This window comes from Magnusiomyces paraingens, assembly GCF_902498895.1.
Source record: "Magnusiomyces paraingens strain CBS 517.90 genome assembly, contig: contig2, whole genome shotgun sequence".
In the NCBI taxonomy this organism is placed as follows: Eukaryota; Fungi; Ascomycota; class Dipodascomycetes; order Dipodascales; family Dipodascaceae; genus Magnusiomyces; species Magnusiomyces paraingens.
Window position 1 is genome coordinate 4,111,620 of NW_022474068.1, and position 14,074 is coordinate 4,125,693.

At 33.4% G+C, this 14,074-nt stretch overlaps 3 protein-coding genes across 3 annotated transcripts; 1 reads left to right on the forward strand and 2 right to left on the reverse strand.

Annotated features, from left to right (window-relative positions):
• Window positions 1–12: 12 nt before the first annotated feature.
• Window positions 13–1,779, forward strand: SAPINGB_P003038 (uncharacterized protein; the record flags this gene model as incomplete). Its single annotated transcript, XM_031997756.1, has 2 exons — window positions 13–61; window positions 146–1,779. 2 exons carry the CDS (start codon window positions 13–15, stop codon window positions 1,777–1,779), a joined length of 1,683 nt encoding a protein of 560 aa, XP_031853647.1.
• A 116-nt stretch (window positions 1,780–1,895) lies between these two features.
• On the reverse strand, window positions 1,896–5,623 carry SAPINGB_P003039 (uncharacterized protein; the record flags this gene model as incomplete). The annotated part of the gene is made up of 2 exons (XM_031997757.1): window positions 1,896–4,132; window positions 4,201–5,623. 2 exons carry the CDS (start codon window positions 5,621–5,623, stop codon window positions 1,896–1,898), a joined length of 3,660 nt encoding a protein of 1,219 aa, XP_031853648.1.
• A 5,397-nt stretch (window positions 5,624–11,020) lies between these two features.
• SAPINGB_P003040 (uncharacterized protein) lies at window positions 11,021–13,102 on the reverse strand (the record flags this gene model as incomplete). The annotated part of the gene is made up of 1 exon (XM_031997758.1): window positions 11,021–13,102. One exon carries the CDS (start codon window positions 13,100–13,102, stop codon window positions 11,021–11,023), a length of 2,082 nt encoding a protein of 693 aa, XP_031853649.1.
• Between the last annotated feature and the right edge of the window lie 972 nt (window positions 13,103–14,074).

Consider the following 14,074-nt stretch of genomic DNA (forward strand, 5'->3'; position numbering starts at 1 on the left):
TTTTATAGAATAATGAAACTTTTAAACCGAATCAAAAATTCACCTGAAATAGTTGAAAATGGTACGATTAATCAATTAAACCAGTACCCGGTGAATGACTGCAAAAATAAATCAGATTTTCACGTCAATAGTTGTTTGGTTTTAGAATGCGATAGAAATATAGATGGAGAAAACATTCAAATTGAAGGTTCAATTAGTAACAAAACTAAGAATGGCAAAATATCAAAAGAAGAATACACTCAACGAAAATTAAAATCACGTCACATTCAGTTAATAGGTATAGGAGGAACAATAGGAACAACATTATTTGTCCAAATCGGTCAATCTTTAGTGAAAGGTGGGCCAGGCTCACTTTTGTTAGCCTTTATTGCTTGGTGCATACCCATTCTTTGCGTAACAAGCTCCACTGCAGAAATGGTATCTTATCTTCCAATACCCTCTCCCTTTATTCGATTAGCCGGAAGATGTGTTGATGAAGCATTTGAAGTAATGACTGGATGGAACTTTTTTTTGCTAGAAGCAATTATGATACCCTTTGAAATAACTGCAGTCAATGTCATTCTTCATTTTTGGTTTAAAGATTATTCTTTAGTGATTCCTATGGTAATTCAAATTGTGCTTTATGCAGCAATAAATGTTTTTGCCGTTCACTGGTATGGTGAAAGCGAATATTGGATGTCTATCGGAAAAGTCTTGTTGGCTATCGGTTTGATATTTTTTACTTTCATAACAATGGTTGGTGGAAATCCCCAACATGATGCTTATGGCTTTCGATATTGGAAAGAACCAGGTGCTTTTCAAGAGTATATTTCAACAGGATCATGGGGCAGATTCTTAGGGTTTTTTGCATGCTTAACACAAGCCGCCTTTACTATGGCGGGACCAGAATATGTATCAATGGCTGCGGGTGAAGCAGAAAATCCCAGAAAAGTTATGCCAAAAGCTTTCAAAGCTGTCTTTTATAGATTGATAACTTTTTTTATTATCGGAGCACTTTCTGTAGGAATTATTTGTCCAGCTAATGATCCTAACTTAATTAGTGCTATTTCAAATGGGCATCCGGGTGCTGCCGCTTCACCCTACGTTATTGCAATGACGCGTCTTAAGATTAGAGTGCTACCTCATATTGTTAATGCCTTGATTTTAACATCAGCCTTCTCTGCTGGTAATTCTTATTGTTATTGCTCATCTAGAACAATATATGGATTGGCACTGCAAGGCCACGCACCAAAGATTTTGTCTTATTGTACTAAAAGTGGTGTCCCAATAGTTGCAGTTGGTGTCTCTTTATGTTTCGGTTTTCTTTCATTCTTGCAACTTGGTAAAGGCGCCCAAGCCGTACTCAACTGGATGGTTAATATTGTTACGGTTTCACAATTATTAAATTTCAGCACTTTATGTGTGACCTATATTTGTTTCTTCCATGCACTTAAAGCCCAAAATATAGATAGAAATTCTTTGCCATATTGTGGATACCTCCAGCCTTATCTGGCATATGTTGGACTCGTTTGCACTCTTACGATGACTTTTCTAGCCGGATATCCTGTTTTTGTTAATTGGGATGTTACGACATTTATATTTTCTTATATTATGATTCCAATTTGTGTCATCATTTTTTTGGTTTGGAAAGTTTTTAAAAAAACTAGTTTCAGAAAATCAATAGATATTGACTTGACAACGGGACTAAAAGAAATTCAAGAGCATATTGATTCATTTATTCCCAGTCAAAAACCACAAACTTGGTATCAAAGATTCCTGGCAGTTATATTTGGCAGCTGATTCAATCTATACGTATAACAGATATAAAAGCAAACTTTTTATTTCAATTAAATTAATATGAAAACCGCCATTCAAAAAAAAAAAAAAAAAAACCATAGTTTTAGAGCAAATAATATTTAATCAGAATTTCTTTTAGAAGACAAAATTGGTTTCAGAATTCTAGTATAAGTTGGACTTGATTCGAAAACATTGGATTTAGATTTTCGATGTCCATTACCCTCAGCATTAGTAGTTGGGGTGGTTTTGTCGACTTTGGGATAGCTAAAACTAAGAGATAGTCTGCGAGCTCTTTTAGGGGGCTTTTCTTTTTCCTTAAAGTCCTTAGAAGAAACCATAACAACCTTTTCTGAAGTCTTAAAAGTGCTGATACGTTGACTTGGTCTGTGTACTAAAGCCACAGAGTTGCTTGCAAGTATGACATCCAAAGACCCAGGAAAAGCCTGTCGCTTTTTGGAAGGTTCGCCATAAGTTTCAACAGGTAATGGCAAAGTACTATTCCTCCGATTAGCACGTACTGCTTCAGAGGCCAGTTTTGGCAAATTGACTCTAATAGGGATTGATCCATCAATTTCAAGGGGGGTTGATGAGTTTGATGGGCAAAGAGTCAATTGCTCATTTAGAACTTGCTTGATATTGTTTTCTTTGGTAGCTCTTTTAAAGTCATCAACAATAAAATCAGCTTCTTGAGAAAACTTGATATCATTTTCTGAACAACTCAGTACTTCTAACCCGGAAAGACGCACCTGCATAAACCACTCCTTCTGGATGAGTAGAAAATTTAAAAGACAAGGATCAATAATTTGATTTGTCAACTCCAAAAACACTGGAAGCTGATTCTTAAGTTGTGTTTGCAATTGCATAAAAATGTCCGCATTGGTGTAGGCAATAGCTTCGATGTGTTTCAGTTCACGCCGTTTAAGCTGTATGAACTTTTGGTAAAATGGGTGTAAAGAAGCTCGTTGCATTAAAAGTGCTGAGATGTTGCTGAACATTGTCAAAACTTTTCTAAGAGGTGTGACAACATGTTTATCAATTCTTAGCCTAAGAAGATTTGAAGAAACGTGTGCCTGAGAGGAAGTTGTGAAGGGTGTGCAATACAGTTGGTATAAGCGATATTTTTTATCGATACTAGCTGACAGCGGAGAAAGATCTTCAGTAGTAAAATCAAGATCTTCAAAACAATTTAGAAAAGATTCTGCTAATGAATTCGCTTTGTCAAAATGGTGCTGAATGTAACTGATACTTCCACGGATTGAAGCAATAAGATCTTTTAGTTGGGCCCGCTTGAGGTCAAATTGATGAACCAAGTCAGCTAGATCTTCATCAGCCTCATAGTTATTTGACAATTTCATGAGTGCCTTATTTTCATCAAAAGGAAGAGAAGAATTTAAAATATTATCTTCAAAAAAAGTCTCAGAAAAAGGTGGAGAGTTTCCTGAACGGGAAGCTAGGCTAGAAGAATCTGTTGGTCCCGAAGAAACCCCAGAAGGTGGTCTACTAAAAATCCAAGAACTGGATCCTGAAGTTCTTGAATTTCTCAGAGAATCGGATATGGAACTAGAAGAACCTGAGGTGGAATGTGTTGATGGAGATGGGGGAGGAGGTGGAGAATGGGAAGTGGGAGAAGTTTCATCATCTGTTCTAACTCTCTCAACGTCGTCATTGATTCTGTTGGCACAATTTCGGACCTCATTACATGCTTGCACTAATGGAGCATAGTCAGTATGTCTTTCTAAAGTGTAATCAATCATTGACCTTAAAAACAGGGGATACTTTAACAGACGCTGGACTGGTTTGATTAGCAATGCATCCAAGCCCCAAGCTTGAGTAACATCCCTAGAAAGTTCTCTGCAATGTTGAAACATTTCATCAACTGTTGGAGATGCCAGAGCTTCAATTCGATGAAGAGTCTTCATCTGAAATTCATTCTGGACACAATAAATCTTATATGCTGTCTCCATGATTGGTATATATTCCATAAAAACAATTCCAATGTTGGAATCCATGTCCAAAATCATGGGAAGATCATCAATATCAAGTCCGAGATCAACCTCATTGCTGATATAATATGGAACGTAACATCTAAGCTTACCCATAAGAACTTTAGATGCATCAATTATGCGATCAATATTACCAAACAAAGCTTGGATATCCTTATGAGTGAAATACTCGCGATAGGGGTGTATGACACACATTTGATAATAAATAAATTTTACCACCTCCATGTCTCTAATGTAAACCGCCTCAGTTTCAATGAGTTCCCTAATCACATTATACTTCTTTCTGATTCGCCATTGATTTACAGGATCAGCAAAACTTAAAGGGATATAGTCATATATTGTGCAAAGTCTCGCTTTAAAAAATAAAAATGTTAAAAAAAAAAGTTAAAAAAAAAAACTTTCACTCATATTTAATTCTTACCCTGTAGAATTCTAACATGCTCTCCATTAATCTCCAAATCAGAAATAGACCCCAATCTTTCATGGTCTTGTACCTCTGGGACACTATACAGCTCTTGGTCATTAGGTAAATGTATTATTACAGACGATGAAGAAGGAGCTGTAGTATCAAAAGATGAAGTAGGTTCAATAGTGTCAGAAGATGGGAAAGGTGTAGTGGTATCAAGTGACGACGAGAGTGCGGTGGTTTCAGAAAATAACGAGTGGTTTGTATTATCTAAAGGAAAAGGATTAGCGTCAACAGTTCTTGGTGTCCTAAGTTGTATGTCTTCTTGATTGGGTAAAAACTCTCTCTGGTTTCTCAGAGAAGCATCAGAAAGTTCGTGAGGATTATGGCCAATCCCGTTTTCCAGATCCATACTGTCCCAATCACTGACATCACTATTACCATCCAATTCATCGTCACGAGAGTAGCTATATCTTGATCGATTAAAAATCCCAAACCCAGTGTTGAATCTTTGGTCTAAATTTGATTGATTTATTTCATTAGAAGGTTCAGAACTTAAATCAACTATTGTATTATTCAACTCGGGATGAGAATAAATTACCGATTCTTCATTAAACCAGGGTTCTGAAGGAAGGCTGCTAACTTCATTTGTATGAACTTGGTTTGAATTATCATGAGTATGAGCAGTAAGGTCATCAGTGTTATTGTTTGTTTCTGAGTAAATGGTATCATTAAGAACAACAGTGATATCTGTATCAATCGTATTATTAAAGTTAATATTGTTGTTATAGTTAAATGTTTCCAAATCTCTTGGTGGTATTGCTGCTAAAAAGTCAATTCCTAGGTGATTATGTGAAGATACAAAGTTATTATCAGTAGATATTGAATCAATGTTGAGGTCAGAAAACTGCTGTGACAAATGAACAACATCGTGTTGAATGTTTGAATGAGCCGTGTTATTTGTATTTAAAGTTCCTAAGGATCTGGATCTGTTGTTTGGAAAAGATAGAGGAATGAGTTGAAGCAAAGAAGATGATGGTAATGATGAAGAAGAGGATAATGGCAAAAGAGGACGGCGGCTAGTATATGCTGTGTCGTCATCGTCGTCAAAATCTGACAACGAAGCTTGTGAAAATGTAGAGCTGGCTAAAGTTCCATTAGGATAAGTACCAGTTGTCGAATTAGAATTAGATGATTGGACTTCCAATGATGAAGAGTTAAGATTATTTGCTAAAAGCTGACGATTTCTTATTATGTTATTGGAATTGGTGGCACCACCATTAGAGGCTCTACTACTGTCAGAAGAGTTAAAAATTCGATTGCGACGGTTATACTCCATTTCTATGCTTATGGCGGAATTGTTAAACCATTGATCATATTGATGATCAATATTGTTGTAATAAGGAAACAAGTCAAGGTCATCAAGATCTTGAGTCATTGTTTAAACTTGTTTGGGGGGGTGGGAGGAATTTTATAGTAGAAAAAATGAAAAGAAAAAAAAAAGGGGGGAAAGAAAAGGAAAGGAAAGGAAAGGAGGGATCATGAAAGGTTTATATATATATATATATATATATATAAAAGACTAAAGATACTGTTTGTTAATTATTATTTATTGTACTGCGTGATATTTTAAAATAATTTACGTTTTAAACAAGTTGGTGAAACTAAATTTCCTGGTATACATAGACTAACATGATAGACCATAAAAAAAAAAAGTGAAAGACCATTTTTTAAAAAAAAAAAAAAAAAAAATCGTTAGCGGATATTTAAGACATTGATATAGTTTAAATAGATATTTAAGCTAGAGATTATTTGTCATCAATAAAAGCACACCTTAGCGGGCGAAGAGATGTGAATCAAGTTTTAGTACAACGTGGGGAATTAAGTTTTAAGCTCAAAAACTTTCACTGCAAGTTCTCTCAGTTTTAGCAAGACAATCAAATATATTTGCTCTCACAATATAAACAGTGAAAACTAGTTTCTTTTCTTTAATGTAAAATTTCATTGTTAAAAAATACTAAATAAGTTTGGTAAAAAAAAAAAAAGAGAGATGTTTCTTTGAAGTAATGTGGTATTGTTTAAAGTCATGTACTTTTGAAACAAAAAAACAACCATCCAAGATTATTTTTTTAACACTACTTAAAATAAAATAAATATGAAAAAAAAAATATCGTATTGTTCGGATGATAAGCTTTTTGGGTATTTCTTACCGTTTTCCAGGGAGTTATATGGGCATATGATCATCATTACTTTACAATAACTAGTTCAAGGTTAAATTGATATCAAAAAAAAAAAAAAAATAGAGATGGGCTGTTATTTTGAACTAGATTTTCTAAATATAATTAATATGATGAGGAAGAAAAGATGTATTTCCATATTTACTTCTTCGGCAGAAAATCTTAACCTTATTTATTTAATCACAAAAAAAATATTTTTTTTTGTCTCGGGCAGCAATTCAAGAGAAAGAAATTGAAAAAAAAGTAAGCGTAGTCTTACTCAATCAACAAGGGTCTTTTTTTTTTGTTGGTTTCTTTTGTTGGTTTTTAATCTTTGGTATTTGGTAATGTTGGTATCAAGTTAGACATTATTGAACATTAGTATAGGATTTCACTGCTTTTATACTGTTTTGGATGATTTGATGGATAAAAAGATTTAACATAACATGAAGAAAACTAGAGATGATTGATGTTGTTTTTTTTTGTTGGTTGGTTGGTTGGTTGGTTGGTTGGTTAAGAAAAATAAAGGACATCATTTAAGCTTATGAGATGGAAATAGTGCAATAATCAGAGACATGTGAAAAAGGGTGATTATTCCTATTTCCATCTTATACGTATATGCATGTTCAATGTGATTCTAAAGGTTAAAAAAAAAAAAAAAAAAAAGGCTGAACTACTCGCTGAGTTTGAATGCTTTTTGAGAGTTGACTCAAACTGTTAATTACTGTTAAGCCTAAAAAGATTGAAAGAATCATGCGTCGTTTTGGTTTCTCCTAACATAAGTTGTTGTCAGTAGTGTCAAATTTGTTTCTCGCTCTTTTTTTTTTTCTTCTCTATCATTAATGATTTAGATTTTTGATTAGATTTTTGAAAATTTTGTTCTAAACAGATTTCCAGAATCTCAGTTGGCATATAGCATACAAAAAAAAAAAAATTTCAAATCACAAACCAAAAACTCCCATCTTCTTTTTAACATCGACTCTTTCACCATCCAAATACCAAATCTGTAGTTGTCATCGTGATTATAATTACTTCTTACCCCTTATGTCATGTACTAAATAAAAAAAAAACATCTATTTTGGGAAATGTAGTCATGGAAACAGATTTTTTTTTTCAATAAAATGATGATTGGTGAACTCATATTAACGTGAATTCCAGAATAGTAAATATAAAGGGTTTTGATGCGATGTTGGGAATTTTTTTTTTTTTTATTTTCTAATATTGAAATTTTTAAATGTTTTTTTGGCTGTGGTCTTCTATTCCATAACTTTTCTAGCTTCCTAAATTTACACCACCGACATTATATGAAATCCTTTTGTTTAATTGTCATTGTTTAAACTAGCAAGCTCACAATATATTAATTAATAATAGCCTTGGCTGAACTTTTTTTTTTTTTTTTCTTTTTTTTTTTTTTTTTTTTAAGTGTGAGGTGGGCAAAGTAGCCTACCTCCAAGTATCAGCCATACAACTGGAAAAACCGTTTGAAATGAGTACACTGTTTGTTTATATTTTCAGGAAAAGGTTACTATTTATGAACAGTGTAAAGCTTTCAGGTGGAATGGGTAAAATGTTGGGGGGGTGGGGAATGTGTTTGAATGTGTTTGCTGTTGGTATATAAACTCAAATCATAAACAAATCAACAACCCAAAATATCTATAAAATAAATAAATTAGAACACAAGTTTCGGTAACTAGAATGACAAACTAAGCTTCATTCTGTTGAGCAGGAGATTTCTTAGCTCATGATTTAGATTTCTAGTATTTCATGTATTTTCTTTTTCAACATGAAATTTGATGCTGACCCGAAAAAAGAAAAAAAAAAAAAAGGCATCATACAGAAATTTTTTTATTTTATTCACACATATGTGTAAATTTTGGTTCACGTGATTTAAAAAATAAATGAAATTTTGGTTCGGAACCAGAAATGCAAAAGAATCTTTACTTAAATAACAGATATATGGCTGTAAATCAAGCTTATCTATAGAGATATCTTGTCAAAAGTCCATTTCCATTTCCATTTCTCATAATAGGGTTATCAATAAAATCTAATTCTTCTTCTTCTTCTTCTTTTTCAGTAGAAATTAAAAGTTATCCATGTGAGCGGTACAATTTTAAATATTTGATTTTATATTGCTTTTCTAGTCTTTCACTCCTAGCAATCTCCAATACTTTGATACTCCATTTTTTTTTCTTCAATAATACAATTACCAAGTTAAGCGTTTTTTTTTTTGTTGATAAGTTTTGTTTGTTTTTATTTCAAGGGTTAACATTTGCATTATTACGGGTTATTCTTTTGATTTGTACGCCTCGGATAGCTCGGAAGATGGGCCCTTATGCCAGCTTACAAGAAACAGAAAGAACCAGTTTTTCTGTCTCAAAACCTAGCCGACCTATTTTCTACTTGTCTTTACAGACACCCATGTAATTCTTAACTCCCTCTTACATAAGTGTAGCTCACAATCACCTACGGGTTTATTAGACTGATTAGAAGAGCAGGCTTTCCTATTGACCAAAGTAGCATAGGGGTTTAGTTAAATTGTGTATTCTCCGTATACTCTCCTTCAGGAAAAGAGGGGGAGGGTTTCTGGGAGTCACCATCAATATCTTTCGCGGTCAAATAAATTAGCCTTTCCGTTGCAAAAACTAGCCTTTTTCCTTCACTGTTTGTTAAGGTGCGTAGTCTGCCTCGAAAAGGATGCGTGGCCAGTGTGACCTGCCACCCTGTCGCATAAACTTTTGAACAAAAAATAAACAAATCTTGTTGCAGCATAGCACGGAGGGGCTAAGCACCCGAATCTTTTAGTGCCGTCTTTCACAGAAACCGGCACCCTAACCACTTAGTACACTGTGGGGGTTGGAGTCCCGAAATTTGTCTAAGCAAACAGTGAGGTTTTATTTTCTACGGTACATATCTTGTTATTCAATCTTATCCATCTTAACTCTTTTTCACGACCTACACATCTCTTGCTTCTCGTTAAGAATTCTGATTGAATATACTAGACTTCTTATCTTTTTCCTAAGCTTATTCTGTGGTTCACACAAATCTATTTTAGTCAAGGTCCGCCTCGGCTCTATAGCAGATAATAACGGCCTTAAAAAAAATTAAAATAAAAAATAAAAAATAAAAAATAAAAAATAAAAAAAAAGAAAAAAGAAAAAAAAAAGGCCAATATGCAAGGCTTCGGTTTAGGATAAACCACGCGCCAATTCTTCCAAATTGAAAAATGAGTCTGATGGATTTTTCGAATTCATCAAATGGTAAAATATAAAAATTCTTGAAGCTTTGAGAAAAAAAAAAATAAAATAAAATAGATGTATTTGAGAGATTCAAATATCGTTATTTAAAAATTTTGGTGCTATATTATCTTTTTGTTGATCCCTTTAAAACTTTAGCATCAATTTAATTGTCATCACTCAAATTTGTCTTGCAAAAAGATCCAAGTTTCTGTATACAAATTTTATATATATAGGTGGATTGTCACATAGTGGACATATTTATTTTTTTATGGATATAATTTTTATTATTATTTTCATTATAACTACGCTGTTCGTTTGCTTTAGAAAAATAATACCAAAGTGTAGTAATATATACTTATCATTGTAGAATTTCAATAGAAAATACTGATAGCTTTCTTTACCTTTGTCCAACCAAATGGAACTTCTATCCTCTATTTCTCATTTGTCTGCTTTATTTCTCAAAAAAAGGTTTTTTTTTTTTTCTTTCTTTCCTTTGGTTTTGTTGGCGTTTTATTGAGACCAAAAGAGACCAAAGGTACATTTAGAAACATGATAGCCACTGTAAGATATGAGAATAGTACCGTAAGACTTACTGGACCATACCTCAACCCCTGTTTCTTTTTTTCTTTCACCTTTTAAACTTAACTTTGGTCTACATTGGGTCTTATGCCACTTATTGTGGCTTAAGCCACTGTATAAAAAAAAAAAAAATCTGGCCTAAATGCTTCATGTTTTTTCGATTAAAGTCCTCAAAATAAAGATATTGTCTTTCTCCATTAGCAGTCTGGTGTCCTATATATATTTCAAAAAAATAAATTTTAAACGACTTAACTTTGAAAAAATTGGTGATGGGTAATTTCAATTAGAATACATAATATTAAAATCTGATCCATAAGTTACAAAATGTGCCTTGTGAGTTTATATTAAATTAGTGGGTGATGTCGATGCTTGGTTAAACTTAACTACAGCAAGCAATGGTTATCTTTTACAGATATTTAAATATCATTAAGTTTTTTTTACCATAATTATAATTATGGTATTCAAACAACCTTATGTTGCATCATAGTCTTATTGAATTTATTGTATTCAGTATTAAAAAAAAAAAAAAAGATTTTGATGAAAAGTGATTATTGAACATAGACTACCAAACAAAGAACCATCATGATAAATTTTATCACTCAAATGAAGAATATTAAATTAAACGAAGAAATACATTATTTTTTTTATTATAAAACCAAAAAAAAAAAAAAAGAGAAACTAAATAAAATCGAATAAAACAAAATAAAATAAAGCCACATCAAAAAAAAATTATAAAAACAAAATAATCATCAAAAGAAAATGTAATTCATGAAAAAAACTTTTTAGCGCCTTCTTTCTTCCACTTCAGAAAACTGAAGAGACTGGTGCTTCTCCAGTAATAGTCTCTCTGGCCTTGCCAGAATAAAGACTTCGAAGATTAAGACCAGTAGCAGCAACAACGGCCTGCTGGTAGTATTCGAGAGCAGATTTTGTAATCTCAGCTGAAAACTCGATAGCACTATCAGATGATGCTGGTGAGATTAAGGAGTTGTTGGAAGAATCCAATTTTTGCATGTCCAAAGGCTGTTGAACATTATTAGTAGTAGTATTATTATCAAAAGAAATTGGTGTCATAACATCGTTAATGGTTGAATGGTTGTGAGTTAATGGTTGTGAGTTAACAGACGGCGGGTAAATATCGTTGTAAAACTCAGGTGTAGAAAGCGAGGGTTCTACTGGCAAAGTAGAACTGTTGATGGTGGTAGAAGATGTAGAAGTAGTGTTATTAGTAGAGGCAGGCAGCAAGGGATTGCTATCAGGGAAAGAAGCAACAAGCTTTTCATTATCAGAAGAAATAGACGCCAATGCAGCAAGAATTTTCTTTGCGTTAAGATGAGCTCCGCCAGGAACCTTGATTGTATGATTACGGTTTCTATAGCCACAAAGAGGAACCTTATTGTATTGCTCTGTGGTCCAAGTAGAAGAGTTTTCAGAGGATTCTGAGTTGCGCTTTTGACCTGAGGTGGTTGATGATGATTGGACCATGCTTTCATCAACAAGGTCAAAAAACTGGTCCAAAGAGGCTTCAATGTCCTTGGGGGTCTCTTCATCAACAGAGGAAATGCTAAGAGTGTCATTGAGAGTAGCAGCCAAGTGGGGACGCTTTGCAAGAACACGAGCAAAGCGTTTAAAAGATTGTCTGTTAATCAAAGTCGAAAAGGAATTTGAACGTTCACGCTGAGAAGCCTGAGACCAACGTAGTGCAATTTCATCTGCTCCAGACACAGGTTCCTGAGACTCAGAAGTGGTGTTTAAAGAGTGGGGAGTTTTCATTAGACATTTTGAAAGCTCCTGGCTGTGATGAAGGTCTAATGGATTGGGAGTTTTTATGTTTTGCAGTTCTTGATTTAAAATATTGAATGGTGTCAGGGAAGGCAAATTTGAATCCAGCTCATCTTCGCCAGTGACAAAATCAAGAGGCTCTCCAAGAGACATTAAATCGTCAAAGTCTCTGGGAGAGGAAACAGAGCTTTCGACAGAATCCGAAAAACTATAATAATCCAGAGGTGATGGTGATGGGTTCCTCGAAAGTTGTGAAAGGTCGCCACCAGTCATTTCTTGCTGAGGCTTAGAAGTTTTTGGCTGTGGCAAAGCCTTCGTTAATAAAATAGGTGCTGGTTTATCGTCATCTTCAAAATCACTGACAAAATATGGATCTTCTTCTTCCTCAGCTTTGGTGGCGTTATAACGAGATTCGTAATGGAAATGAGGCATATCTTCCTCCTCCTCCTCTGCTTCTCCGTCCAAAGAAGTAGAGTCGTCATTATCGATTCCATCTTCCTGATGGTCTGATGAATGTGTCAGCTGATAAAAATCTTTGCTAGTCTCCATGGGCATGAAGGAGAGATGCTCGATTTTAGGACGTTTGTTTGGAGACTGTGCTTCTATATCCAAGTCATCATCATCAAAATCTGAGAGATCTTCAATGTCGCTTTGGTTTTCATGATCGCTATAAAGCATAGATTCATCCTCATCAAATTGGGTTACTGTCGTGGCAAAAGAAATGCTCTTGTTAGGACTTTCTTTAGAGCACAAAGTGTCTGAGGATAAAGCAAAAGGCTTCTCTGAAGACGGAGAAATGGATTTTGTTTCACTGTCACCACCAGAAAGGGTTTTGTTTTTGTCCTCCACAGAGGTGGGTTTTAAAGACTTACTTTGTGCTTGAGTGTGTGACCGTGTCATCCGAATAGACTTTGGCGATTGTTGCTTTTTGGGTTTAGAAATAACAAGCTTGATGCGAGGAAGTGGTCTATGTTCATCTGAAGATTTGCTAGTATCAGAAGCCGAATTCGAAAGTTTTCGTGAAGAGCTTCTTGTGACAATAGAAGGTGTTGGCAAGGTTCGCTTACGCTTGTTATCCTTAGACTGAAGTAGCTTGGATTCCATGTTGAATGTAAATCAAAAGAGTTATAAAAAAAGAAAAAGAAAAAAAAAAGTGTGTGTGTTGTGATTCCGTTTTATTGGGAAAATAAGGGGAAGAAAGATTGAAAGTTGTTAAGTAGAAGATCTGGTATAAAAAGATGAATGAAGCAAACAAAACAAAAAAAAAAAAAAAGAGAGATTTTGTTTAAGGAGAAAAAAAAAAAAAAGATAAAAACAGGAGAAAGGGGGCAATATATATTTATAATTTGTATTTAAAAAAAAAAAAAAAATTAAAAAAAAATTAAAAAAAAATATATATATATCTTTATTTCCGACTTTTAAAAAAAAAAAAAAAAAAATTCACATTGGGAACTGTGCATAATTTTTTTTTTTTTTATTTTTTTTATTTTTTTAATTTTTTTTATTTTTTTTTTTTAGCGGGAAAAAAGATTACATAATTTTTTTTCCTCCGATTCCAATAGGCTATGAAAAAATTCTTTTCCTCCACCTTAAAGTTTTTTTTTTTATTTTTTTTTTTATTTTTTTTTTATTTTTTATTTTCATAGTAGTACTTACTTGGTACCAAAGGGTGGCTAAGGGTGCCGTCTATTTTGCTGTCATCACATGGAAATCACGTTAACAGACTTTCTGGTGCCCGGGATCTTGGTTGTAATAATAATATGTTAAAATATTTTGTAATTACAATATATTGACATGTTCTAGTATATTCACTTGAAAATGTGTTTAATTAATATGTAAATTTGTTTATTTGTTTATTTGTTTATTTGTTTATTTGTTTATTTTTAAAGACTTGAAATAAACATTGTGGCAAATTTCACAAATGCAAAACGGTTGCAAAATCATGACGAAACAAGACCGTTGGCCATTTTAACTTTTAAGAACAAAGAATATTTTTTTTATTTTATTTTTTTAAAAATTTTAAAATTTTGTATTAACTATATAAATGATGTTATAAAAGCAAGATTGAGAAATCAA